This window comes from Monodon monoceros, unplaced genomic scaffold (genome assembly GCF_005190385.1).
Source record: "Monodon monoceros isolate NGI ecotype Baffin Bay Population unplaced genomic scaffold, NGI_Narwhal_1 Super_Scaffold_5, whole genome shotgun sequence".
Lineage (NCBI taxonomy): Eukaryota > Metazoa > Chordata > Mammalia > Artiodactyla > Monodontidae > Monodon > Monodon monoceros.
The window spans coordinates 69566733-69593567 of NW_021703782.1; the positions used below are offsets into that span (position 1 = coordinate 69566733).

Sequence of the window (26835 nt, forward strand, 5' to 3'; positions counted from 1 at the left end):
AAGACGTTAGTGCTTTATACATGAGAAGAAGAATTGAGGTGGGAAATAATAGCACGATGCCAAAATTTTAGGAAGAATTCACTCATGGGTCTGGGGAGAAAGAAACTTTAGATCCACATATGCAGTCACTACAGGCAACTCCTGCTTGGATGTTATTTAAATTCCCATGTTTCTAAAACTGAGCTCAATATTTTCATTCTCCAGGCAGATTTTCTCCTCTTCCCGTGTTTCTTTTCTCAGTAAGTGACCCTATCCTCTGCTCTATAGTCCAAGCCAGATATTTGATCATTCCTGATTCCTCTCTCTTCTGTCACCATACCCATTCACTGTCATTATCAACAAATACGAAGAATGCCTGCTGTGTATCAAATACTGTAGTTTCCATGGTCCCACTAATCTCGACCACTGTCATTGCTCAATCACTAGAGCTCTCTCCCAATTAATTCATCTCCACACTTTCCTTTATGTTCTAGGGGACCCACAATGACTTTTAAAAACCCAGTCTGTTCATTTAACTGGTATTTAATTATTGAACTTCTATGTGTTAGTATGAATACAGAAATAAATAAGGCAAAGTGATTGCCTTCACGGAGTTTACAGTCCAGTGTGGGAGACAAACAATAAAGAGACAAATTGATAGATAATGTAGTAGTTATGAATGCTATGAAGAAAAGGCAATCAGAGTCAAGGGTGGAGAATGACATAGAATGCTATTTCAGATAGGTTTACTAGGAAGAGCCTCTCTTAGGAGGTGACATTTGAGCATAAGAGAGGCAGCCACATGGATACCCAAGGAAGAACATCCTCGTGTGGGAGAATAGCAAGTGTCAAGGCCCTTAGATGACAGTGGGTTGGGATGGGACAGGATAATGGGGTGGAGTACAGTGAGCGAAAGACGAGAGGGGTGGGGCAAGAGGACAGGGAGATGGCGCCACATCAGGTCATGAGCCCTTTGTAGGCCATGGAATGGACATGGGGTATTATTGAAAGTGTGAGGGAAAGTCATTGGGAATTATTGGGAATATTTATGGAGAATAACTCTGACATAGTTTACAATGATCACTCTTACCATTGTATGGAAAACAGACTGTAGAGGAATAAGAGATGATAGTAGCTTGAATCGGTTTGGGGCCGTGGAGATGGTGGGAAGAGGTCAGGTTCAAGAGCTGTTTGGAAGGATTCGCTGATGGGTGTTTATAGAGAAGGAGAGCAGCTATAGATGCTCTGGTGTGGGGGAGACTGAGAACCTTGGGCATGAGCGGCTTTGTAGGGGTCAGAGCAGGTGGAGAACAAGTGTTTTTCTTGGGAATTAAGTTTGAGATGCACTTTTAGACATCCAAACCATGACAATCCCTATCTTAAAACCCTTACATGATTTTTCATCAAATTATGATAAAGTTCAAAATTAAAAAAAAAACAAAACATGTCTTATAGGAACATTTACAGTCTGGCCCCCGCCTGCCTCTCCAGTCTCATCTCTTTCCATGTTTCTCATCTTCCCCCACCTCCTGCATCTGTATCCTCCAGCTGTACTGAATTTCTTTCAGTTCTTTGAACACCCCAGTCTCTCTTTGATTATTCCATACGCTTATCGAAAATAAACACATCCTCTTTATCCCCTGCTCGCCCTCTCGCTAGTCAACGTATATTTGGGAGCTTAGATGTCATTTTCTCTCGGAAGTGCTCTCAGCCTTCCCACGCTTCCCCCTGACTGGGTTCCATGTTCCCACAGTACCCTGAGAACCCCTGTTATAATACTTGTGTTTTTGTAAAAAAAAAAAAATTTTTTTAATAAAAATTCCTTGTGTGTCTGTCACACAGACTGGACTTCAAGGACTTGAGCACAGTGACATTGCTCTGGCCAGTATAATAGCCAGAATATAGTAAGTGCTTGATAAAACTGTTTTAATGCCCGGAGGATAGATCGAAAGCCTCAACTAGGTTAGAAAGATTAAAAGTAGTGGAGCAGAGCCAATGGCCTGAACTGCAAGGTGCTGTGAAAATGGAAGGAAGCAGGAGAAAAGGATATGTGGTTTCAGACCCAGATTTCCAGAACCTGACTCAGTTTTTGCATCTGAGTAATTTAAGAATGGTTAGAACTGTGGCACATGCAATGGGCCATACATGTAAAGGTAAGCTTGATCTTAGTGTCTCAGAAATACCCAGTAAGTTTCAGAGACTGATTACCCTTTAGCAACATGGCTGGGTGTAATATAGCTGAAGCCAATTCTGCAAACACTAAGACAAGACATGTAGAGATTCCTTAAAGGAAACAAGATTTTTTTGTTGGCTTATTGGTTTTACTTTGTTAAATGTTTTTAGGACTGAAAGTTTCTAATTCAAAATGTGTTAGGGTTGGAAAGATTCAAAGAGGGTCACAAAATTTACAAATGAGAGAAATGTGGTCCACTAAACTAAATTCATAGATCATCCAGTTACCCTTTGGCTGCTCATCCAGTTACCCTTTGGCTGCTCTGTGAAATTCCTTTTCTTTTAAAAGACTAATTTTTTAAAGAGAAACTTTAACTTCACAGAAAAATGGAGGGGAAGGTACAGAGATTTCCCGTATACCACCTACTCCGACACATACACAGCCTCCCTCAGTATCAATATCTACCTCCAGAGTGGTCCATTTGTCACAGCTGATGAACCTACATTGACACATCATACACCCTAGATGTATAGTTTACGTTAGGGTTCACTCTTACTGTTGTACATTCTGTGGGTTTGGACGCATGTACAATGACATGTATTCATCATTCTAGTTTCATACAGAGCATTTCCACTGCCCTAAAAATTCTTTGTGCTCTGCCTATTTATCCCCTGATCCTCAATCCCTGGCAACCACTTATCTTTTTACTTTCTCCATAGTTTTGCCTTTTCCAGAATGTCATATAGTTGGAATCATACAGTGTTTAGCCTTTTCAGATTGGCTTCTTTTACTTAGTCATATGCATTTAAGGTTCCTCCATGTCTTTTCCTGGCTTGTTAGAGCATTGCTTTTTAGTACTGAATAATATTTCATTTTCTGTGGCACCACAGTTTATTTATCCACCTACTGAAGGGCATCTTGATTGCTTCCAAGTTTTGGCAGTTATGAACAAAGCTGCTATAGATATCCCTTCGCAGGATTTTGTGTGGACATAAATTTTCAACTCCTTTGGGTAAATGCCAAGGAGCACAATTGCTGGATTGTATGGTTAAGAGTATTGTTTAGTTTTGTAAGAAACTGCCAAGCAATCTTCCAAAGTGACTGAACCATTTGTTTTTAATTTCCACCAGCAATGAATGAGAGTTCCTGTTGCTTCACATCCTCACCAACATTTGGTGGTGTCAGTGTTCTGGATTTTGGCCATTCTAATAGGCGTTTAAATCTACATCTCTCTGCTGACATATGATTTGGAACATCTTTTCATATGCTTATTTACCTTCTGTATATCATCTTCTTCAGTGAGGTGTCTGTTAAGGTCACTGGCCCATTTTTTAATTGGGTTATTTTCTTATTGTTGAGTTTAAGAGTACTTTGTACATTTTGGATAACATTCCTTTATCTTTTGCAAATATTTTCTCCCATTCTGTGGCTTGTCCTCTCATTCTCTTGACATTGTCTTTCACAGAGCAGAAGTTTTAAATTTTAATGAGGTCTAGCTTTTCAGTTACTTCTTTCATGCATTATGTCTTCAGTGTCATATCTAAAAAGTCATACCCAAGATCATCTAGGTTTTCTCCTATGTTATCTTCTAGAAGTTTTTTTTAGTCTTGCATTTTATATTTAGGTCCATGAGCTATCTTGAGTTAATTCTTGTGGAAGGTGGTAGGTCTATGTCCAGATTCTTTTTTTTTTTTTTTTTTTTTTTTTTTGCATGTGGATGTCCACTTGCTACAGCATCATTTGTTGAAGGGACTATCTTAGGTCCATTATATTGCCTTTGCTCCTTTGTCAAAGATCTGTTGACTATACTGCCTCAATTTTTTGATGCTCAACTATGAGTAGAATTTTAGGAACTGGATTTATTCTCATTATCCTCTATTTGAGCATATTTTGTACAACAGCCTTTCTTCTAATATTTTCTATTTTCTGATGTTTCTTTGGTATTAAGTGGGACATCCTTAAAATTTTGTAAGTAAGAAATGATCTTCTGTCAAAATTATATTATGGTAGATGTGATCCGTTCTAACAAAGTTGGAATACTGGTATAAATACATAGGAGTAAAACATGGTGATTCATAGGAGGTCATTTGACCGATGTGCCAGAAAATAACTGGACACTGTTCTCTTCTCCTACACCCCATCCCTGATCTCCAACCACCAGCTGAGACCCCCAGCCACAAATGTAAAATATTCAAATCATCCTAGCTATCCTTACAAGGATGAATTGCCCTTTCAAGTTTGCCTAACCTATCTCTCCAGATAATGAAGAGAATCATCATCTCATTATTTTGTAGTAATCTATTGCTCCTTTTTTTTTCTTAAACCGAGGTCATCTTCTGTAAACTGTTAGGAACACTGATGCCTCCTATGAATGTGGAGGCATCCATTTTGTTACATATTTTATCTTCTTCAGCCTTCGTAACAATTCTCTGCATTCAAACTACAAATCAGATTTCAAGAATTTAGGTAACTAGACAAAGTCATACAACTGGCAGGTAGCAGAGGTGGAATTTAACCTTTCCTCTGCCTGATTCACCTAGCTAGTGTCCCTTACTTGCTATGCTGAGTTTGGTGGTGTTGAAACATACTGGGCTTCCTTGGAAATTCTGGAAAGTTCATAAATTGAATAATCATTCTTGGATAAATGTACATTGGATCTATTTTGGCCAGGAATATCTTTTTTTTTTAATGTGTGTGATAGCAAAGGTTTTGAAGTCCATCAAAGTGGCCCATAAATATAGTAGTAAATGTCTGAACAAAGGTTTTGAAGTCCATCAGAGTGGCCCATAAATATAGTAGTAAATGTCTGAGAACTTCCCTAGCTTAATTTAGATCTTCTAAAATCTGTGAAGGCATCTTCAGTTTTGGGGTCACAAAATCTCTACTTCATAGATCCCAAGGAGAACCCATCAGCTCATGGGCTCACAAAAGCTCGAAGTCCTCTTGCTTCGGGTAGCCCTGAGAACGAAAGGTTAAAAAAGATCTTCTCCAAAGAATTGCAAGAGAGAGTAACACTATTGTCTGAAACTGCAAAGGAGAGAACTAATCCTAGGTACTTCCCAGTGGTTCCCAAGTGTGGTTGACCCTTGAATAGCACAGGTTTGAACTGCACCAGTTGACTTATATGTGGAATTTTTTTCAGTAGTAAATACTATAGTACTACACAATTTGCGGTTGGTTGAATCTGTGATGGGGAAAGGCAGATACAGAGGAACCATGCATACAGGTGGCCGGCTATCAGTTATACGTGGATTTTCAACTGCGTGGAGGGTCAGCGCCTCTAACCCCTGCATGGTTCAGCTGTACTGAGAAGCAGATGGCAGACCTATGGGAAGTGGTGACTTCATCAGAAATGGAGCAGGACCAACAATGCAGTGAGCTGTTCCCGGTGGTGTGCTGCTGGGTGACCTTCCGACAGCTTGTGAAAGCTTACTGTTACACATTCAGGAATTCTGCAAGCATGGTAGCTTAAAACTGGCCATGATGTGAGTATCTACCCCATGGAAATTGGCAAACACTAGAAATAAGAGATTTTCTTTTCAAAGAACTGATTTACCAGCACGTCATGGGCTCTTCAGTAAAGAAGTGAGCTCCCCGTAATTGAAACTGTTCAAATAGAAACTGATGATTCGCTAAAAGATGTGTTTCAGAAAGTGGAATAAGGAAACATGAGAAGGCCTCTAAAGTCTTAAGCCAACTAGGTTCCGCCTTGTCACTTGAATGTACTGATCACAGTGCTAAGACCAGGGAGACTTCTACTATTTGAATTTCTTTACTGGAGCTATACTGTCCAACATCCACTCCTAACCTGCTCCTTATCTGAGTCTGCAGTGTTTTGCCCTCCCCCGAGCCCTTTTCGTTTCGACTTTTAACAGAAGAGTTTCCGTAGACCATAGGACTGCTTGGTTTTGAATCCTAATTCTATTGACCAGCTCTTTGACCTTTGGAAGGTTACCTAGGCTAAGTCTCATGTTCTTTAGCTGTTAAAAGCAGATGATAAAAGCACCTCTCTCCAGTAGTTGTTCTGACTCTTAAATGAAGCTAGTTCATATAAAGGGATTAGCACAATGCTTGGCCATACTAAGAATCTACTACATGTCAGTTCTATGTCCACTTAAGAGGGTAATGATTCTATTTTTTTTTCCATTTCTTAGAGCTTCTTGACGCCAAATTTTACAAAAAATTCCAAGCAGATTTTTACACTTTACTCAGCTAACTAGATATGTTTCTGAATTTGTCTGTAAAACAGATTTTTAAAATTTTCTTTATTTTTCTTTTCTTTATTTATTTTTATTGAAGTGTAGTTGACTTACAATGTTATGTTAGTTTCTGGTATACAGAATATATATAAATTATTTTTCAGATTCTTTTCGATTATAGGTTATTACAAGATATTGCGTATTGTTCCCTGTGCTGTGCAGTAGGACCTTGTTGTTTAGTTTACATAAAGTAGTGTAGGGGGAACCTTCAAGGTGGTGGAGTGGTAAGAGGTGGAGATCACCTTCCTCCCCACAAATACATCGAAAATACATCTACATGTGGAACAACTCCTACAAGACACCTACTGAACGCTGGCAGAAGACCTCAGACTTCCCAAAAGGAAAGAAACCTCCCACGTACCTGGGTAGAGCAAAAGAAAAAAAAAAAAAAAGAAAAACAGACAAAAGAATAAGGATGGGACCTGCACCTCTGGGAGGGAGCTGTGAAGGAGGAAGAGCTTCCACACACTAGGAAGCCCCTTGACTGGCGGAGACGGGGGATGGCGTGGGGGAAGCTTCAGAGCCACAGAGGAGAGCACAGCAGCAGGGGTGCAGAGGGCAAAGCGGAGAGATTCCCGCACAGAGGATTGGTGTCGACCAGCACTCACCAGCCTGAAAGGCTTGTCTGCTCACCTGCCGGCCAGAGCGGGTGGGGGCTGGGAGCTGAGGCTCCGGCGTCAGAGGTCAGATCCCAGGGAGAGGACTGGGGTTGGCTGTGGGAAGACTGCGTGAAGGGGGCTAGTGTGCCACAGCTAGCCAGGACCTGCCTAAGAGGCAAGAGACCATTGTTTTTGGGTGCACAAGGAGAGGGGACTCAGAGCACCGCCTTAACAAGCTCCAGAGACAGGTGTGAGTCGCGGCTATCAGCGCAGACACCAGAGATGTGCATGAAACACTAACGCTGCTGCTGCAGCCACCAAGAAGCCTGTGTGAGAGCACAGGTCACTATCCACTCCCCTCCCGGGAGCCTGTGCAGCACGCCACTGCCAGGGTCCTGTTATCCAGAGAAAAGTTCCCTGGGAGAACACATGGTGTGCCTCAGGCTATTGCAACATCACACCAACCTCTGCCCCTGCAGGCTCACCCTGCATTCGTATCCCTCCCTCCCCCTGGCCTGAGCTACAGCCCCCTCAGGCGACCTACATGCAGAGGCAGGGCCAAATCCAAAGGTGTGAACCACAGGAGCTGTGTGAACAAAGAAGAGAAAGGGAAATTTCTCCCAGCAGCCTCAGGAGCAGTGGACTAAATCTCCACAGTCAACTTGATGTACCTGCATCTGTGGAATACCTGAGTAGACAATGAATCATCCCAAAATCGAGACGGTGGATTTAGAAGCAACTGTAGACTTGGGGTTTGCTTTCTGCATCTAATTTGTTTCTAGTTTATGTTTATCTTAATATAGTATTTAGAGCTTATTATCATTGGTAGATTTGTTTATTGATTTGGTTGCTCCCTTCCTTTTCTTGTATATATATTTTTTTCTCTTTTTGTGAGTGTGTATGTGTATGCTTCTTTGTGTGATTTTGTCTGTATAGCTTTGCTTTTACCATTTGTCCTAGGGTTCTGTCTGTTACTTTTTATTTTTCCTAGTATAGTTTTAGCACTTGTTATCATTGGTAGATTTGTTTATTGGTTTGGTTGCTCTCTTCTTTCTTTTTCTTTTTATTTATTACTTTTTTATTTTTAATAATTAAAAAAATTTTATTTTAATAACTTTATTTTTCTTTCTTTCCTTTTTTTCCTCCCTTTTCTTCTGAGCTGTGTGGCTGATAGGGTCTTGGTGCTCTGGCCGGGTGTCAGGCCTGAGCCTCTTAGGTGGGAGAGCCGAGTTCAGGACATTGGTCCACCAGAGACCACCCAACCCCACGTAATACGAAACGGTGAAAGCTCTCCCAGAGATCTCCATCTCAAAGCTAAGACCCAGCTCCACACAACGACCAGCAAGCTACAATGCTGGACACACCATGGCAAACAACTAGCGAGACAGGAGCACAACACCACCCATTAGCAGAGAGGCTGCCTAAAATCATAATAAGTTCACAGACACCCCAAAACACACCACCGGATGCGGTCCTGCCCACCAAAAAGACAAGATCCAGCCTCATCCACCAGAACACAGGCACCAGTCCCATCCACCAGGAAGCCTACACAACCCACTGACCCAACCTTAGCCACTGGGGGCAGACACCAAAAACAACGAGAACTACAAACCTACAGCCTGCGAAAAGGAGACCCCAAGTGCAGTAAGTTAAGCAAAATGAGAAGACAGAGAAATACGCAACAGCTGAAGGAGCAAAGTAAAAACCCACCCAACCAAACAAATGAAGAGGAAATAGGCAGTCTACCTAAACAAGAATTCAGAGTAATGATAGTAAAGATGATCCAAAATCTTGGCAATAGAATGGAGAAAATACAAGAAACATTTAACAGGACCTAGAAGAACTAAGGAGCAAACAACCAATGATGAACAACACAATAAAGGAAATTAAAAATTCTCTAGAAGGAATCAATAGCAGAATAACTGAGGAAGAAGAACGGATAAGTGACCTGGAAGATAAAATAGTAGAAATAACTACCGCAGAGCAGAATAAAGAAAAATGAATGGAAAGATTTGAGGACAGTCTCAGAGACCTCTGGGACAACATTAAACACACCAACATTCGAATTATAGGGGTCCCAGAAGAAGAAGAGAAAAAGAAAGGGACTGAGAAAATATTTGAAGAGATTATAGTTGAAAACTTCACTAATACGGGAAAGGAAATAGTCAATCAAGTCCAGGAAGTGCAGAGTCCCATACAGGATAAATCCAAGGAGAAGCATGCCAAGACACATAGCAAATTATGAAAAATTAAATGCAAAGAAAAAATATTAAAAGCAGCAAGGGAAAAGCAACAACTAACATACAAGGGAGTCCCCATAAGGTTAACAGCTGGTTTCTCAGCAGAAACTCTGCAAGCCAAAAGGGTGTAGCAGGACATATTTAAAGTAATGAAAGCAAAAAACCTACAACCAAGATTACTCTACCCAGCAAGGATCTCATTCAGATTCGACGGAGAAATTAAAACCTTTACAGACAAGCAAAAGCTAAGAGAATTCAGCACCACCAAACCATCTTTACAACAAATGCTAAAGGAACTTCTCTAGGCAGGAAATACAAGAGAAGGAAAAGACCTACAATACCAAACCCAAAATGATTAAGAAAATGGTAATAGGAACATACATATCGATAAGTACCTTAAATGTAAATGGATTAAATGCTCCAACTAAAAGACATAGACTGGCTGAATGGATACAAAAGCAAGACCCACATATATGCTGTCTACAAGAGACCCACTTCAGACCTAGGGACACATACAGACTGAAAGTGAGGGGATGGAAAAAGATATTCCATGCAAATGGAAATCAAAAGAAAGCTGGAGTAGCAATTCTCATATCAGACAAAATAGAATTTAAAATAAAGACTATTACAAGAGACAAAGAAGGACACTGCATAATGATCAAGGGATCAATCCAAGAAGAAGATATAACAATTGTAAAAATTTATGCACCCAACATAGGAGCACCTCAATACATAAGGCAAATGCTAACAGCCATGAAAGGGGAAATCAACAGTAACACAATACTAGATATCAGTTACAGGAAAAAAACAGAAAAAAATACAAACACACGGAGGCTAAACAATACACTATGAAATAACCAACAGATCACTGAAGAAACCAAAGAGGAAATCAGAAAATACCTAGAAACAAGTGACAATGAAAATACTACAACCCAAAACCTATGGGAGGCAGCAAGAGCAGTTCTAAGAGGGAAGTTTATAGCGATACAATCCTACCTCAGGAAACAAGAAAAATCTCAAATAAACAACCTAACCTTACACCTAAAGCAATTAGAGAAAGAAGAACAGAAAAACCCCAAAGTTAGCAGGAAAGAAATCATAAAGATCAGATCAAAAATAAGTAAAAAGAAATGAAGGAAACAATAGCAAAGGTCAATAAAACTAAAAGCTGGTTCTTTGAGAAGATAACCAAAATTGGTAAACCATTAGCCAGACTCATCAAGAAAAAAGGGAGAAGACTCAAATCAATAGAATTAGAAATTTAAAAAGGAGAAGTAACAACTGACACTGCAGAAATACAAAGGATCATGAGATGTTACTACAAGCAGCTATATGCCAATACAATCGACAACCTTGAAGAAATGGACAAATTCTTAGAAAAGCACAACCTTCCGAGACCGAACCAGGAAGAAGTAGAAAATATAAACAGACTAATCACAAGCACTGAAATTGTGACTGTGATGAAAAATCTTCCAACAGGGCTTCCCTGGTGGTGCAGTGGTTGACAGTCTGCCTGCCGATGCAGGGGACATGGGTTCGTGCCCCGGTCCGGGAAGATCCCACATGCCGCAGAGCGGCTAGGCCCGTGAGCCTGTGCTCCGCAACGGGGGAGCCCACAACAGTGAGAGGCCCGCGTACCGCAAAAAAAAAAAATCTTCCAACAAACAGAAGCCCAGGACCAGATGGCTTCACAGGCAAATTCTATCAAACATTTAGAGAAGAGCTAACACCTATCCTTCTCAAACTCTTCCAAAATATAGCAGAGAGAGGAACACTCCCAAACTCATGCTACGAGGCCAGCATCACCCTGATACCAAAACCAGACAAAGATGTCACAAAGAAAGAAAGCTACAGGCCAACATCACTGATGAACAAAGATGCAAAAATTCTCAACAAAATACTAGCAAACAGAATCCAACCGCAGATTAAAAGGATCATACACCATGATCAAGTGGGGCTTATCCCAGGAATGCAAGGATTCTTCAAGGGTTCTTCAATATATGCAAATCAATTAATGTGGTAAACCAAATTAACAAACTGAAGGAGAAAAACTATATGATCATCTCAATAGGTGCAGGAAAAGCTTTCGACAAAATTCAACACCCACTTATAATAAAAACCTTCCAGAAAGTAGGCATAGAGGGAACTTACCTCAACATAATAAAGGCCATATTTGACAAATCCATAGCCGACATTGTTCTCAGTGGTGAAAAACTGAAACCATTTCCTCAGACGTCAGGAACAAGACAAGGTTGTCCACTCTCACCACTGTTATTCAACATAGTGTTGGAAGTTTTAGCCACAGCAATCAGAGAAGAGAAAGAAATAAAAGGAATCCAAATCAGAAAAGAAGTAGTAAAGCTGTCACTGTTTGCAGATGACACGCTACTATACATAGAGAATCCTAAAGATGCTACCAGAAAACTACTAGAGCTAATAAACAAATCTGGTAAAGTAGCAGGATACAAAATTAATGCACAGAAATCTCTTGTATTCCTATACACTAATGATGAAAAATCTGAAAGAGAAACTAAGGAGACACTCCTATTTACCACTGCAATAAAATGAGTAAGATACCTGGAATATACCTACTTGAGACAAAAGACCTGTATGCAGAAAACTATTAGACACTAATGAAAGAAATTAAATATGATACAAACAGATGGAAAGATATACCATATTCTTGGATTGGATTGGAAGATTCAACATTGTGAAAATGACTCTACTACCCAAAGCAATCTACATATTCAATGCAATCCCTATCAAATTACCAATGGCATTTTTCACAGAAGTAGAACAAAAATTTCACAATTTGTATGGAAACTGAAACGATCCCGAATAGCCAAAGTGATCTTGAGAAAGAAAAAGGGAGCTAGAGAAATCAGGCTCCCTGACTTCAGACTATACTACAAAGCTACAGTAATCAAGACAGTATGGTACTGGCACAAAACCAGAAATATAGATCAATGGAACACGATAGAAAGTCCAGAGATAAACCCACACACATATGGTTACCTTATCTTTGATAAAGGAGGCAAGAATATAAAATGGAGAAAAACAGCCTCTTCCATAAGTGGTGCTGGGAAAACTGGACAGCTACATTTAAAAGAATGAAATTAGGGACTTCCTTGGTGGCACAGTGGTTAAGAATCCACCTGCCAGTGCAGAGGACATGGGTTCGAGCCCTCATCCAGGAAGATCCCACATGCTATGGAGCAACTAAGCCCTCGCGCCACAGCTATTGAGCCAGTGCGCCTAAGCCTGTGCTCCGCAACAAGAGAAGCCACCACGATGAGAAGCCCATGCACTGCAACAAAGAGTAGCCCCCACCCTCCGCAACTAGAGAAAGCTTGCGCGCATCAATGAACACCCAGCACAGCCAAAAGTAAATAAATAAATAAATGTATTTTAAAAAATGAATGAAATTAGAACACTCCCTAACGCCATAGCCAAAAATAAACTCGAAATGGATTAAAGACCTAAATGTGAGGCAAGACACTATAAAACCCTTAGAGGAAAACATAGGCAGAACACTCTATGACCTAAATCGCAGCAAGATCCTTTCTGTCCCACCTCCTAGAGAAATGGAAATAAAAACAAAAATAAACAAATGGGACCTAATGAAACTTAAAAGCTTTTGCACAGAAAAGGAAACCATAAACAAGACGAAAAGACAACCCTCAGAATGGGAGAAAATATTTGCAGATGAAGCAACTGACAAAGGATTAATCTCCAAAGTATACAAGCAGCTCATGCAGCTCAATATCAAGAAAACAAACAATCCAAAAATGGTTAGAATACCTAAGTAGGCATTCCTCCAAAGAAGATATACAGATTGCCAACAAACATATGAAAGGATGCTGAACATCACTAATCATTAGAGAAATGCAAATCAAAACTACAATGAGGTATCACCCTACAGCAGTCAGAGTGGCCATCATCAAAAAATCTACAAATGCTGGAGCGGGTGTGGAGAAAAGGGAACCCTCTTGCACTGTTGGTGGGAATGTAAATTGATACAGCCACTATGGAGAACAGTATGGTGGTTCCTTAAAAAACTAAAAGTACAACTACCATACAACCCTGCAATCCCACTACTGGGCATATACCCTGAGAAAACCATAATTCAGAAAGAGTCATGTACCACCATGTACGTTGCAGCTCTATTTACAATAGCCAGGACGTGGAAACAACCTAAGTGTCCATAGACAGATGAATGGATAAAGAAGATGTGGCACATACATGCAATGGAATATCTCAGCCATGAAAAGAAATGAAATTGAGTTATTTGTAGTGAGTTGGATGAACCTAGAGACTGTCATACAGAGTGAAGTAAGTCAGAAAAAGAAATACCGTATGCTAACACATATGTATGGAATCTAAAACAAAACAAAAAAAGGTTCTGAAGAAGCTAGGGGCAGGACAGGAATAAAGACGCAGACATAGAGAATGCACTTGAGGACCCGGGGAGGGGGAAGGGTAAGCTGGGACGAAGTGAGAGAGTGGCATGGACATATATACACTACCAAATGTAAAACAGATAGCTAGGGGGAAGCAGCTGCATAGCACAGGGAGATCAGTTCCATGCTTTGTGTCCAACTAGAGGGGTCTCATAGGGGAGGTGGAAGGGAGATGCAAGAGGGAGGGGATATGGGGATGCAGCTGTATATATAGCTGATTCACTTAGTTATACAGCAGCAACTAACACACCATCGTAAAGCAGTTATACTCCAATAAAGATGTTAAAAAAAAAGAGAAGTGTGTATCTGTTAATCCCAAGCTCGTAATTTATCCCTGTCCTGCCTCCCCCCTTTAGTAACCATAAGTTTGTTTTCTATGTCTTTGAGTCTGTTTCTTAAAACAGATTTTTTGTGTATTTAATTCTGCTTTCTTATTAATGTTGTAGAGTCAAGAGATGCAGTCTTATGAACCACTTTATCAATGGAAATGAGCAACAGATGTTTTCAATGTTAGCCGACTATTGGCAGCATATAAATTGGCAGTTCATTGGAGACCTTAAGAACCTGGAAAAGTTTAAAAATAATGACACTGAGGGTTCCGACCCACCCCCTAGTCTGAAGAAATTGGTGGTGAGAGCATAACAAAGGTGTTTATTTTGGGTATAAACTGTTCTTTCATTTAGCAAACATTGTGATATGTTTATAAAGACGCAAGAGAAGTAGACACACCCAGAGTGGTTTATAAGCAAAAGAGCTCATAACCCTGGTATGGAAGAGGCCTTTTCTAGAACTCACAGGACAATCTCTCTAAAATTTCATTCCTGAAAAGAATAAAAGTTTTTATTGATAAGGAAATGAGAGACCTAGGTAGTAACCATTGTTTCTGTAGATATTTGCTATTTTGTGTCCTTTCTAAATAGTTTGTCATCTGTGCATAGACCATTATTGAAATACAGGACATTATTCAGAGCCGAAGGTGCATATATTAATCTAAATATTTGTCTTACATATACAGTGCACGTATGTGGTTTTCATCAGCTTTAAATATGCTGGAAATTTCTGACTGGCCCCTTTTGTGAATACCAGCCTCGGGACTATATGGGGTAAGACAATTCCAGAAACTAGTCTTAAGAGATCTGTGCCAGAGCAGGAATTAACATGGCAGGCTGAGGATGAGGGAATCATGGCTAATATGTGTTCCTTTTGCCTTTGGGTAATGCTGAAACATAGATCGCTGTCAAGTAAATAGAGCCCGGTTTAAAGACCATTTTGATCAGGCAGTTAAGGAAATGACTAATTCCTTTTCATTTGGGCTGCATTGACTGGCGTCAGTATTTTCTGTAGTTTTTGCTCTTTGGATGCCTTGAGCTTATGAAACAAGTCTGGACTACTTGAAATGGGTGTTAAAAATCTAAAGATAGGGTCCTCGTTTAAGGGTCCACTGATCTTATTACTCATTTTCCAGAAACACCCCTGGCTCTGATCATCTTTTTTTTTTTCTTTGACGTTTTAGCTACCTGATATATTAGATTATCCAAATGAAAGTATCAATTGGATATTTTCCCTCCTTCCCCTTCTACCAATACCATGTTGGCAGATGAAAAGAAAAAAAGTGGTTCAAAAATATTTAATGGTGAAGTCAGATTCAACAGAAGCAGAGGTGGAAGAAAGAAACCTAACTGCTCCACTTTGAACACACATGTTTTCCATACACGGTGGGTTTTCTTCAACTTTCATAATTACAATTTCAGGCAGCATCCCTCCACTCCAGGACAGTTATCCATGTGTGGGTGACCCATTTCCCGTGCATTTCCTTCCTCCCACCCACCTCTTGGCCACATTAATGCTACTTTGTGTCACAAACGATACCACAGGTGGCCAGAGCAGGTTTTGAAAAAGAAAAAAATGAAATGGAAACCTGTGAGGGTTGCTTTGTGTTAAATTAAAATGTTTGGTGAGGAGAGGCCCAAACTCTTGGCTAGAATGAGACTTCCGAAAAACATGGGCATTTTGTAAATCTACACTGTTTCTTTCATGATCTGTTAACCAAGCGTTAGCTGGCTAGATATCTCTGACGAGGTTGGAGGAGCAAGCATTTGGCAGATGTGAACTTGGATATAAAGTGGAGAATATGCCCTCCCTTCTGGTGTGTAATCGATAAGCCAATATTGACTGAAATCCTAGATCAGACTTGGTTTAATGCATAGTCTTCTAGAGGCTTACAAAGGAGACAAAATTCACACACAAGATTCAACACTCAACCACAGTTCAGCAGAATTCAGTAAGTTGGGGTTGGACTGTGTAAAACAGAATGTGTGTTGTGTGTGTGTGTTGTGTGTGTGTGGTGTGTTGTGTGGTGTGTGTGTGTGTCTGTGTCTGTCTCTCTTCATTCCTAAGTTCAGGGAAGGGGAAGAGCTAGCCAAGTGGGAGGCAGTAGGTCCTGAGCTGTGCTCCAAAAACTGGGGAGAGAGGGGAGAGTGGAATTGGATCAGTGTAGTAATAGATGGTAGTGCAGGGCCTCAAGTGCCAGAAAGAAGTCAAGAAAGTGGCAGAAAGTTACAAGTGTTCATAAAATATATAAGCCCCTATTTTCAATGAAATTGATATTATCTGTGATGAAAACTGAGCACACCGTTTGTTAGAATGAATCCATAAAACTACTCAAGTGTGTTTATGATGTGCGACAAAGGTATTAGAGGTATCTGCCACTAGTTAGCACTGGATTTGGAGGGGTAAAGTTTGGAAAGAGGTGAGCTTCCATTTAGGTTGTACTTAAAATAAAAGTCAAGTCATGGCTGCAAAGCCTGGGATGACCTGACCTCTGTTGCCCATTCTGATCTGCTACCTTTTATGCCATTTTCCTGCTCATCCACTAAGCTTCAGCTAGACCCCATCTTCTTTCTCTTTCTTCAATGCACAAATCTGTTTCTCACCTTATGGTCATTGCATTTGCTGTGTCCTCTACCACGACAAGGTCTAAGCTCTTGGGCAAGCCAGCTCTTTCTCATCAGTCATATCTCAACTCACATTTCACTTTCTCAGAAACTGGGGTCTTTTCTGTCCATCCCCCCCCCAGAGAGGTGTGTACTCAGACTGCTCAGCATTGACCGCCATATTACCCTCTTTAACTCCTTTAAGACATAAGGAGTGTTCTGAATGGTCTTCCTTGTTTTCTTTATCATCTGTGTTTCCCCTTTAGAGAGGTCATGAGGACAGGGACCTCATCTTCCATGTTCACTGCCATATACCCCAGCATGTAGTAAGTGCTCAATAAAGTATGTGTTAGATGAGTCAGTGGCAGTGGGGTCTCCATCATGCTTAGAGCATACAGAGCTCATGTTCTCTTCCCCTCCTGAAGTGCTGAACTGTTACAAAGCAGGAGGGAGATAGTGAATGTTGTGGACCATTGCGTTGCCATGGCAGTAGGCTACGGCACATCCCTTTTCCTTTGTTCCTCTGCTGAGCCTTAAGAACCTGGAAAACACCACTCAGAGGGATATTTCATAGAGATGGACTTTGAAGGGATAATTGTGTGGGTTGGACGAATGCTAGTCAATTATATCGGGAAGAACTGCTGGTTTAATTTATTTACTGATGTGTTTGTATGTTGTAGCCATTGTGGAATGAAATCATTACACCTAATGAGCTAAGATTCGATGCCTCTTCAGCCTGCCCTTTGAAGCCCTCACACAGATTTTCCTGTGCCTGTTCCCTGTCTGGACCCTGCACTCTTCTCTCCCTTCTCAAAGTAGCACTGAATAAGTCTGTTGGCTCCCTACAAATTACGAGACAACGCTCATTGTTAATTTGCTGAAAGAAGTTTGAAGAAACTGTTATTTTTTTCTCATTAATGGGTTTCTCACAGCAGTGGCACACCTCTGACTGGCACCGTAACAGAAGCTGCCGAGGCTTTTTTTACAGCCAGGCTTTTCTAGGTGCCTGTTTAAGAAATGATAAGGTATATGTTCTTCAGTTATCTAGTTTGGGTTTATAAATGAAATGCTACAGTGCCTTTTTATGTGTCATTAATACATGCTAACAATTAAATGGGTGCACCCATTATTCTGCTGTTGAGATATACTTTATTTATCACGTTTTTCCAAAGGTATTAGAACAGGGCAGAACTGGCAGGAGAGATTTCTGTCTTGCTTTCCTTCCCCACATCTGTCCTTCCTCCCTTCCCTTGTTGTCATGTTGGAGATCTGCGCTTCTACTTGAACAGACAATCCACCAAATTCCTGTTAATTTAATGCATTGTCTTAAGAAGTAAGTGATTTTCCAGCCTCCTCACTATTTGGTAATCTGCAACGTCCAGTTCTCCCTCTTACACCTTTAGCACTGCAGTGACAACACACATCCGTGCCAGTCAGACATGAATATCGAAGGAGCCTGGAAGAGAGGCTACACAGGAAAGAACATCGTGGTCACCATCCTGGATGATGGCATTGAGAGGACCCATCCAGACCTGATGCAGAACTACGTGAGTATTTGCTGTGGTCAGAGCAGCTTCCCTCCTGGGAAACAATGGAACTCATGTTAGGATGCTCCAAAAGGGGGAAAACCACTGAAAAATGCAGCCAGCGGGTACAGTAGGCTCTGCGTGTTGCTCCCATCTTATAAAGGATGCACTCTTGGAGGACAGGAAGCAGGAGGTAAGGCTATCCCGCTACCCACTTTTGTGTGCCTTTGATGTTCTGATGACAAAATGCAGGTGATAAGGTAGCGGAAACCGGTTTCCAGCACCCTTCCCTTGTGCTACTGACAACATCCACTCTTCTCAGCAATTCATCCATGCAGCCAGATAGCACTCCTTGTTTCCTTTATGGAGAAAGCGTGCTTAGAACCCTTCTCAAGTTATTCTGCGAGTCTCTTTCTCTCTCTGCCTCTCCCTTTTTAAAGGGCAATAATGAAGAGCCTCCCAGAAGTCCTTAGGAATCAGTCAATTCCCTTGCTTAAGAAAGGACTGAGATTCCAGGACTCAGAACATAACGTGAGCCCAAGGTCACAGAGCAAGTGAAAGGGCTGAGACTCAGTACTTTCATTGAAAACCACAGTCTTGATACCCAGTGTCCACTGGACACTGGGGTCGGTTTCTGTCCCTGGGGTCCCCTTTACCACTGTGATATTTCCTGCCTGGAAATAGGTCAATGACCCCTCCCTCTTCTACTCTCCAAACGCCTCCTTTCCATCAGCTTCTCCTCCCTAAGTTTGGTTAAAAATACCATAATTATCTCCCAATATGCCATTCTCTGCTCAGATTTGTTTCTCATGACACCTTGGTGTTCTCCCTGAAATATCTCTTTTGTTACTTAAGAGCCTGCAGTGACTCCCTCTTATCCGCAGATGCAGCTCTCTGATTTCTGTCAGGGCTCAGCAGACACTCCTGCTGGATCCCACTCACACCAAGTGCCTTCTAAGCTCTTTTCTGTAGACGACTACTTCCACTAGAGCACTGGTTTATCACCGCACACCCACTAGGACTTCAGTCACTTTGACCTGTGTCCCTCTCTGTTCCTTCATAACTCCTTTTAATCCCCAAACTTTGGTTGTAAGAGTTTTCCTATATTGTATTTCATGTTGTTATTGAAAAAAATGTCAAAGTTGGTGGTCTTCTCTCAGCTTACAAGTTTCCTCTCACAGCCTTGAAAATACAAGCAGCTCTAAATCATAATGAAGCCAGGAGTCATATTGATCCTTAAGGAGGAAAGTCAGGGGCCGGGGTGGGAAGCTTTGCTTCGTGTTTACGGAAGGTGCCCACAGAAAACCCTAGCTATAACTGGGAGGACCACATCCCCTCAGATTTTTCTCTTCTCTTTTCTATATTCATCATCATTAAGGGAGCAACGTCAGGAAGCCCAGCCCATCTCACGGTGCCCTGAGTTTGTGGAGAGTTCTGAGAGGGGCCTGGCCCGTAGCTTCCCGTTGCACATTAACACGAAGGACTCACCATCCTCGCAGGCCTGCTGCCTTTCTCTCCTCTTTGCTCCCCGGTAACTGGTGGACACAGCGGTGGCCCCTTGTCCTGGACTCACTCAGAATGGACATGGCCTTTTCCTTAAGGTGGACATACTGTCCTCTTGAAGTCTGCTATATCTCCCCCCCCCTCTCTCTCTCTCTGTCACTCTCTCTCTCTCCAGCATGGGAAGACATGGTTTCCCTGCACTGTGGGAATGACTCCCTGTATCTGTCTCTCTGACCATCTCTCCTCTGGCTTCTTTCTCATCTGCCGCTTCATTTTCTCATGAAACCATTTAGGTAGCGATGGCCATATATGCTCTCCAATGTTTATTTTTCATTTGCTCAGTCTCACTTATTGCGTGACACTTACTTTCTCTTAGTTTTCCTTTTGGCCCTCAAACCTGAAAAGATTCTCTTTTTATCTTTGCACATAAAATACTTCCAAGTCACTTCCTTGACACATCAGAAACTACCACTGGCTCACACAGCCACCCATATTTCTGACCTTACGAAGACCTTCGCTCAGGACCACCCAATATCACCTTATACTTTTATCAACTTTAACTGCTTTGTCTCTCAGTATTCTACCCTGTTGCCCTTTTTGTTTCAAAAATTCAGCTAAGAAACTTCACAAATCAATTTTTACAATGAAATGTTGAAACAGTTTCTCCTAAATTAGATGATTTTCCCTAAGGTTGAAAAACAGAGAGAGAGAGAGAAGGAAATGCAAGTTCATTTAGTTCTCATTTGTACAAGACACTTGATTGGCTGCCCTTACCCTGGCCTCCAAGCACACTCAGATAAACTTGTGTCTCTTCACAGAATGGAACTTTAGAGCTAGAAAGGAACTTCAGTTCAGCCTCCTCATTTGATAGGGTAGACACTGAGGCCTGAATACTAAAGTGAGTTAGCCCAGGTCATATAAAGAACAGAACCGTGGCTGTCCACTGCCTAGCAAAGAGGTCTTTCTTATCGTAAGCAATGCAGTTTTTAGAGGGTGTTCCTTCTCCGCACTGCATAGAAATGCATTTGGTTAAACACGAAGAGCCTTAACCTAAACGTGATTGCATTCTTTACCTTTCTCACTTTTCTCTCCCCGGAAAGAAAATTCTCCAGAATTCACCTGTGCAATTACCAGTACTGGTGCCCTTTTGATTCCCCTAATGTTGGAGCTGGTGAAGAGTAGAGAAAAGCACATTGGATGGGGTGGCTGGGTTCCAGTCTTAATGCCATAGGCAATTCGTTTCATGCCTTTGGCCAAGTCACGTAACCTGTCTCGGGCTTCTGTTTCCTTATAAGTGAAATCGCACAGCATTATCCTTCATGCTGTAATGACTGCTGAGGTGGGCTGCTTTGTATGTTCCTTTGTACGGGAAGCAGAGACTTATCACCTTTATATGTCACGTGTGTTTTGCTTACTCCCCCCAAACATTTCAGACTCCATGTACTTTAAGTTATTTTCAGAAACAAGAGCCTTTGATAAAGACAGAAAACAAAGATAGCATTTACTTTCACTAAAACTGATAACAGAAATAAATCATCATAAAGCATCAGAAAATTCAAAACATCCTAAATTAGTTCTATCTATGGTGATATAAATTTAGATGATGGAACAATCCATTAATTTTTTTTTTTTAGTAATTTGAAGATTTTTCACAATCATTTAAAAAAGCAAACAAATAAATTCAGCTTTGGTTTCAGAGAAACTTCTGCTTCATTTTGAAACTTTGACATATAACAAAATTTTGGTCATTATTTTGGTTGGGGCGAAAGACCATTTGGTGTTAGTACGAAGTCTTGAATTGTAGACCCTTTTATGGTAGATAAAACATCTGAAACCAGACAAATATTGCCTAATAGAGGTCCCAAGATACCTGATATAATAGATTTCTAATGATGATTTTTAATTGGCTTGCCAATTATTTGTGAATGATTTCTGTCTCCAAAAATCTTTGAATTGTGATAAGGAATTTGCACACTCAAGAAATGAAGTAAGGAATACAGAGAGAGTCGGCGAAGAATAAATCACTGCCTTCTAGGTGTTCTAGCAGTACTTCGCAGAGAAGGTGGTTGTCGAGGACATCTTCAAAGCACTGGGGTGAGGGGTCAGTGCTAGGTATGAGGGAAAAGTGCTGGCAAGAGTGGACTGGGCACATCTTTGGTCTGTAGAGACTATTTCTTCACCTTCATGGGGAAAGATATGACCCTGATTATTACAGAAGAAGGCATCCTGACACCACCGGACCGTGAGTGTATTATTTACTCTAATTACTCTCTTGCAGAAATGTGTTTAAGGAGGCATGAGCCTTCAGGTGCATGGCTAATTAATGAACGTCTGTCTCCTTTCTCTCTCTCCTCTGTGACCATAGGATGCTCTGGCGAGTTGTGACGTGAATGGGAACGACTTAGACCCCATGCCTCGTTATGACGCGAGCAACGAGAACAAGTAAGGCCCAAGTGGGGGTACCTGGTATGTGGCTGGCAGGGAGCTTTGTTTTCTGCTCTTGCGGAGGGAAGTACTTTTTTGATCCCTAATTTGCTCCAAGATAAACAAGTGTCTTTCTGCTAAAGCTTCTGGATATAAAAAGGCGTGGCCCACATAGTAAGAGTGGTTGCAGAGAGAACTCTGGGGAATGACTTGAGGGTGCGGTTGGGGAATATTCCTCAGGTGTTCATTGGACTGTGACCCATTTGTTTAGGGATAGGGGTGCTAAAGGGAGAGGCAAAACAAAGTACCCCCCGAGAGGGTTACTTTATTCTGTTAAGTTCAACGCATTTGATTGAATGCTGTGCTTGAGGTCTCTGCCAGTGCTTTCTGATTTGCTTCTTTTTCTTTTCTACTTTGTAGTGATTGTGTTTTTTACTAATACACCTGAAATACCTATGTGGTTTGCCACATATGGAACACATTACCTTTCTTATCCTCACAGTCAAGAGTAACCACGTTTACACTTTCCAGTTAGTACAGTGTGTTTTTTGAAAGCAAATGAAATACACATCCATTTCTTGCTTACGATGATCCAGGTATTTTTAAAAGATTAGTAGGTGTTTCTAATCTCTAGATCACAGTAACTTTTTTGCTTTTACTGCAGTTTCTCCAGGATAATGCTGTGATTTAGATACTACCATTTGAAGTTTTATTTACATGTTTTTGTTTGGAATCACAGAAGTTATAAAGAGAGGTGCTTTACCCATTTATTATGTACTATTTCTAGCCTGCATTTTTCTGTAGGGAAAAGTTTCTCAGCTGGTATTATTTAAGTAAGTCAGTAAGTTTAGATAAAACCAGTGTGGCCTAGATAATTGTGACTGTACATGGGTTTTTCTTTTTTTTTTTCCCCTCTTCTTACCATTTACAAAGAAGCCTCAAAAAAGTTACTGTGAAAAATAGGCTGTTTTTTAATATTAATGAGTCAATATTATAAATCAAATTCAGTGGTGAAAGCATTAATATACAAATTGATGTAGATAGAATTTTCCAGAACTTTCCAAACAAAAAGAGAAAGGGACCTAAAGTAAACTGGATCATTTTCTTTCAAGCCTGGTCATTACTGTCTAGATTACACTGTTTAAAGTTATGGTCAATTTCACACAAAGGGTTATAATTTGAGTCAATGTGAGCTAATTTATTTAACCTAATTTGCAAACTAGCATGAAACACTGAAGAAGAAACTTGAAGCTTCCATACTTAAAAGGTCACCGATAAATTTCATTCTCCAGTCCATTCTACTCTAGTGTGACACATATACTCCTAAAAATACTTGCGCTCTGCAAAGTCTAAAACCATAGAGTAATAGGAAAAGCTTAGAAGCTTCATCAATGACACAGAAAAATGATAGGGACCTATTAAAACTTCTTCATGTTAACACTTTATTCATGTTAAGTGGTTAAGAAATTTATAAAACTATAATAAATGTGGCACTTAATCGTTTTTTTAATTTTTTAAATTTAAAAAAGTCCTTCTTTAAATTATCTTTTTTTGCATTCAGCCCTTAGATGTGAAGGAAAAAAAAGGCTCAGACAGGTCAAGTGGATAAGGGTTAAACAGGTAGTAAGCGGTGAAGAAGTTAGGAAACAAAGAATCAAACTCAAGTGGTTTGTTTATAAACTCTTGCTCTGCATATTATACACAAGGCCAGAGCCCTTATGGTAATGAAAAGGAAAATGATCCAAGTATCTGTCATTTAAATGAGTTGTAACTAGAGATAATTGGTTTCAATAACAGTAAATTTGAGAGGAAGAAAGGCTGAATTATTGACCAAAATATTTGGAGAATACAGAGCGCTGAGCTGACCTTTCACATCCTGTCATAAAGAAGGCTCGAGACTGCGTGCCAGTCTGATCCTTCAAAATAGTAAGGATATGATTCATAGCGAGGCTGGGTTCAAAGTCCGTTTCCATCAATTTTATACTTAATCTGTGTCTTATCATTATGAAATTAAATTCTAGCTAGTATGTTTATAATACAATTCTCTTATGACACTGACTTCTTAAGTTGCACTGTTCTTTTTAAATTTTTTATACAGTTTATAAAGGTTACACTCCACTTACAGTTTTTACAAAATATTGGCGATATTCCCCGTGTTGTACAATACATCCTTGTAGCCTGTCTTACACCCAATAGTTTGTATCTCCCACTCCCTGACACCTTTACTGCTCCTCCTGGCACTTCATCTTGAATAAGACCTGAAATTTGCTTATGGAAGCGTGTACCCATTGCATCTACTTCTACTCACATGCCTGCCACTCTGTGTGCAAGAAAAAAAAGAGGAAGAAAAAAGAGATAAAGCTGAAAACTTTGAAGAAGAACAGAGAGTAGAGAGGAAAATAACAAAATAGGCTGGGAGGAAGGGGGAAAATAAGCAGAGTGGAGGCTACCCTCCAGGATGGTTTTTGGAAGCATGGCAGCTTGCAAGTTATTCTGAAGTGGAAGGAGGGTTATCTGAGGTCAAAGAGGAAGTAACAGCACCAGAAGTAGACACATGTGGACCATTGTGCTCCTAAGGTGTGCAGCTCTGTGTGTTTCGTGCATTCCTACAGTGCTCAGTGCAACTAGGTCTGTTTTCTACAGTCACCTAGAGTTTCTGGGACAAAATTGTGCATAAACAAATGCAAATTTCACATTATACTCAAATCACTCTCTAATATATCAGTGTTATTGGAAGAAATGTGTGTTTTCAAGGCAAGCATGATAGTAGAACTGATTATACCATATCTGTTAGCTAAAGTTATCCCATCAACATTTGTGTGTATAGAGAAAAGATAAACAGGAAAGCTAGAGGAAAGTCGAGATCAAGTTAACACCCACAGTATCCTTGTACAGGGTATGAAGGGACAAGAGGGGCTGTAGGTGGAAACTGAAAGTGTATTGTGCCCTGTAGCCAGTTCTGTCTGAATCTACATGTGGTGACTTTTGCATCGAAACTCAGTGGTAATGGTGACTGTTCTCCAAGGGCCTATCTGTCCTGTGACTGACAGTGCTAACTGCAAAGGCTGTGTGTGAAGACAATTCTTTGAGTGTTCGCTTTGATGGCTTTTTACAGGCTGCCTTTTAAAAACTGTATCCTTCGTGAAGATTCCTTTCCAACTTGGCAGCTCCCCAAGACTTTTATTCGGGAAGAGTCACTACCATCCCGCTTCCTCTGGGGTATTCTAGTGTGTCCTGCTTTGACTCATTCTAAGTACTGTTCATGGTTCATTGAGTGCAGTGTGGGTTTGAGTGTTGGAGGACACAGGCATTGTTCTGGATGTGTGCTTAGTTTGTAGCCTTGACAGTGAAATGGGGCATTTTCAGAGGGGCAACACCACCACTCCAGCTTCTGTTTTATGAACATCAGCAGTCACGTGGGGCATCACATGTCCCTTTATCTCCTATCAGTACTGCTGCCCAGTTTTTTCTTGGCCAACCACAAGCATGTATTCAGACATTTAGGGTTAAAATATCCTCTCTGCTCATTAGACCATAATTATAAATATGACTGATGGATCTGTCTTTAAGTGTGGATCCACAGATAGTTAATTCTGTTTCAATAGAAGTCATTTGGCATCAGGAAATAAAGAGTGGTTTGTAGTTTAAGAGAGTTGACTTTTATCCTTGGTTCACCTTAATAGCTTTATGGTCTTTAGGCCTAACTATTCTGAGCTTTAGTATTTTTAAAAATATCTAAAATGGGCATAATAATACTTCCAAAGATTAGCAATAAAATATGTAAAACACCAAGCATAGGGCTGACTATCTAATAGGCACTAGGTAATTATAGCTGTTATTATAATTATGTGTTCAATTCCTATATCCAGTTCTCGAAAAATAATCAGTTAAAAATTACAATTATCTCAAAATATGTGCATATGAACATTTCACATTTCAATTAAGGCTTGGAAGTCTTTGTTTATTTCCAAGGTTAGAGGTTTAGATATGTTTTCTGCTTCTTCAGGGGCTGGGAACTGTGGCTCATTTGGTCTACAGTAAATCTGCTTTTCTTTAATTCCAATACTCTGTCTCCCTTTAGTGGACCATGAGTCCTTGAATTTGAAGTGAGTTAGTGAGGGGGAGGAATTTCTAAACGTTACCTGAATGAAAAAGTTGAGGCATATGCTGTGCAAGTACCTCCTCATTGTACAGTCTGACCAGTAGGCTTCAGAGCATATTGGAATTATTTACACCTGGGTGCGTTTGTTCATTCATTCAGCAGGTACTCATTAAGATGCTACTTTTGTGAATGGCTCTGTGCTAAATGCTTGGGGGATACAATGATGCAATAATATAGACTACTAACTAATAGGTTGAATTAGGAGACGACTTAGTAAGAAGCCGTGACCTGAAGGGTTTTGGGTCCTATAGTTGGCTCTTCCTAACCATAGATGTGGAACCTAAGGATACGGAGATGTTAACTGAACTGTGTCATTTTGTGTAAGGGACCTGAGCTTCCACGGAGTTTGGTATCTGCAGGGGGGGCCTGGAACCGATGTCCCATGGATACTGAGGGATGACTCTACTAAGAGACAATGCACCCTCAAAACTTCATGCAGATCACATCTCTCAGATTTACCTGATTACATTTCTAGCACTAAAGCTTTGGGGTGAAGAAAATCACCTCTGAAGTAAAAAAGTTATAAAAATCCTTTTCTTATCGCTTTTTCAAGTCCCCAGATGGTGGTGTGTCAAAC

At 40.6% G+C, this 26835-nt stretch overlaps 1 protein-coding gene across 8 annotated transcripts in view; it reads left to right on the forward strand.

Annotated features, from left to right (window-relative positions):
• PCSK5 (proprotein convertase subtilisin/kexin type 5) overlaps positions 1-26835 on the forward strand; it is a 449309-nt gene that overhangs the window by 102565 nt on the left and 319909 nt on the right. For all 8 annotated transcript variants that reach the window (XR_003790774.1, XM_029202704.1, XM_029202698.1 and 5 more), the window contains exons 4-5: positions 18047-18190; positions 22038-22114. Coding sequence is in view for 7 of the 8 variants with exons in the window: in XM_029202704.1 (XP_029058537.1) it covers positions 18047-18190; positions 22038-22114 (221 nt within the window). In the remaining variant the exon portion in view is untranslated. The remainder of the gene's footprint in view (positions 1-18046; positions 18191-22037; positions 22115-26835) is intronic.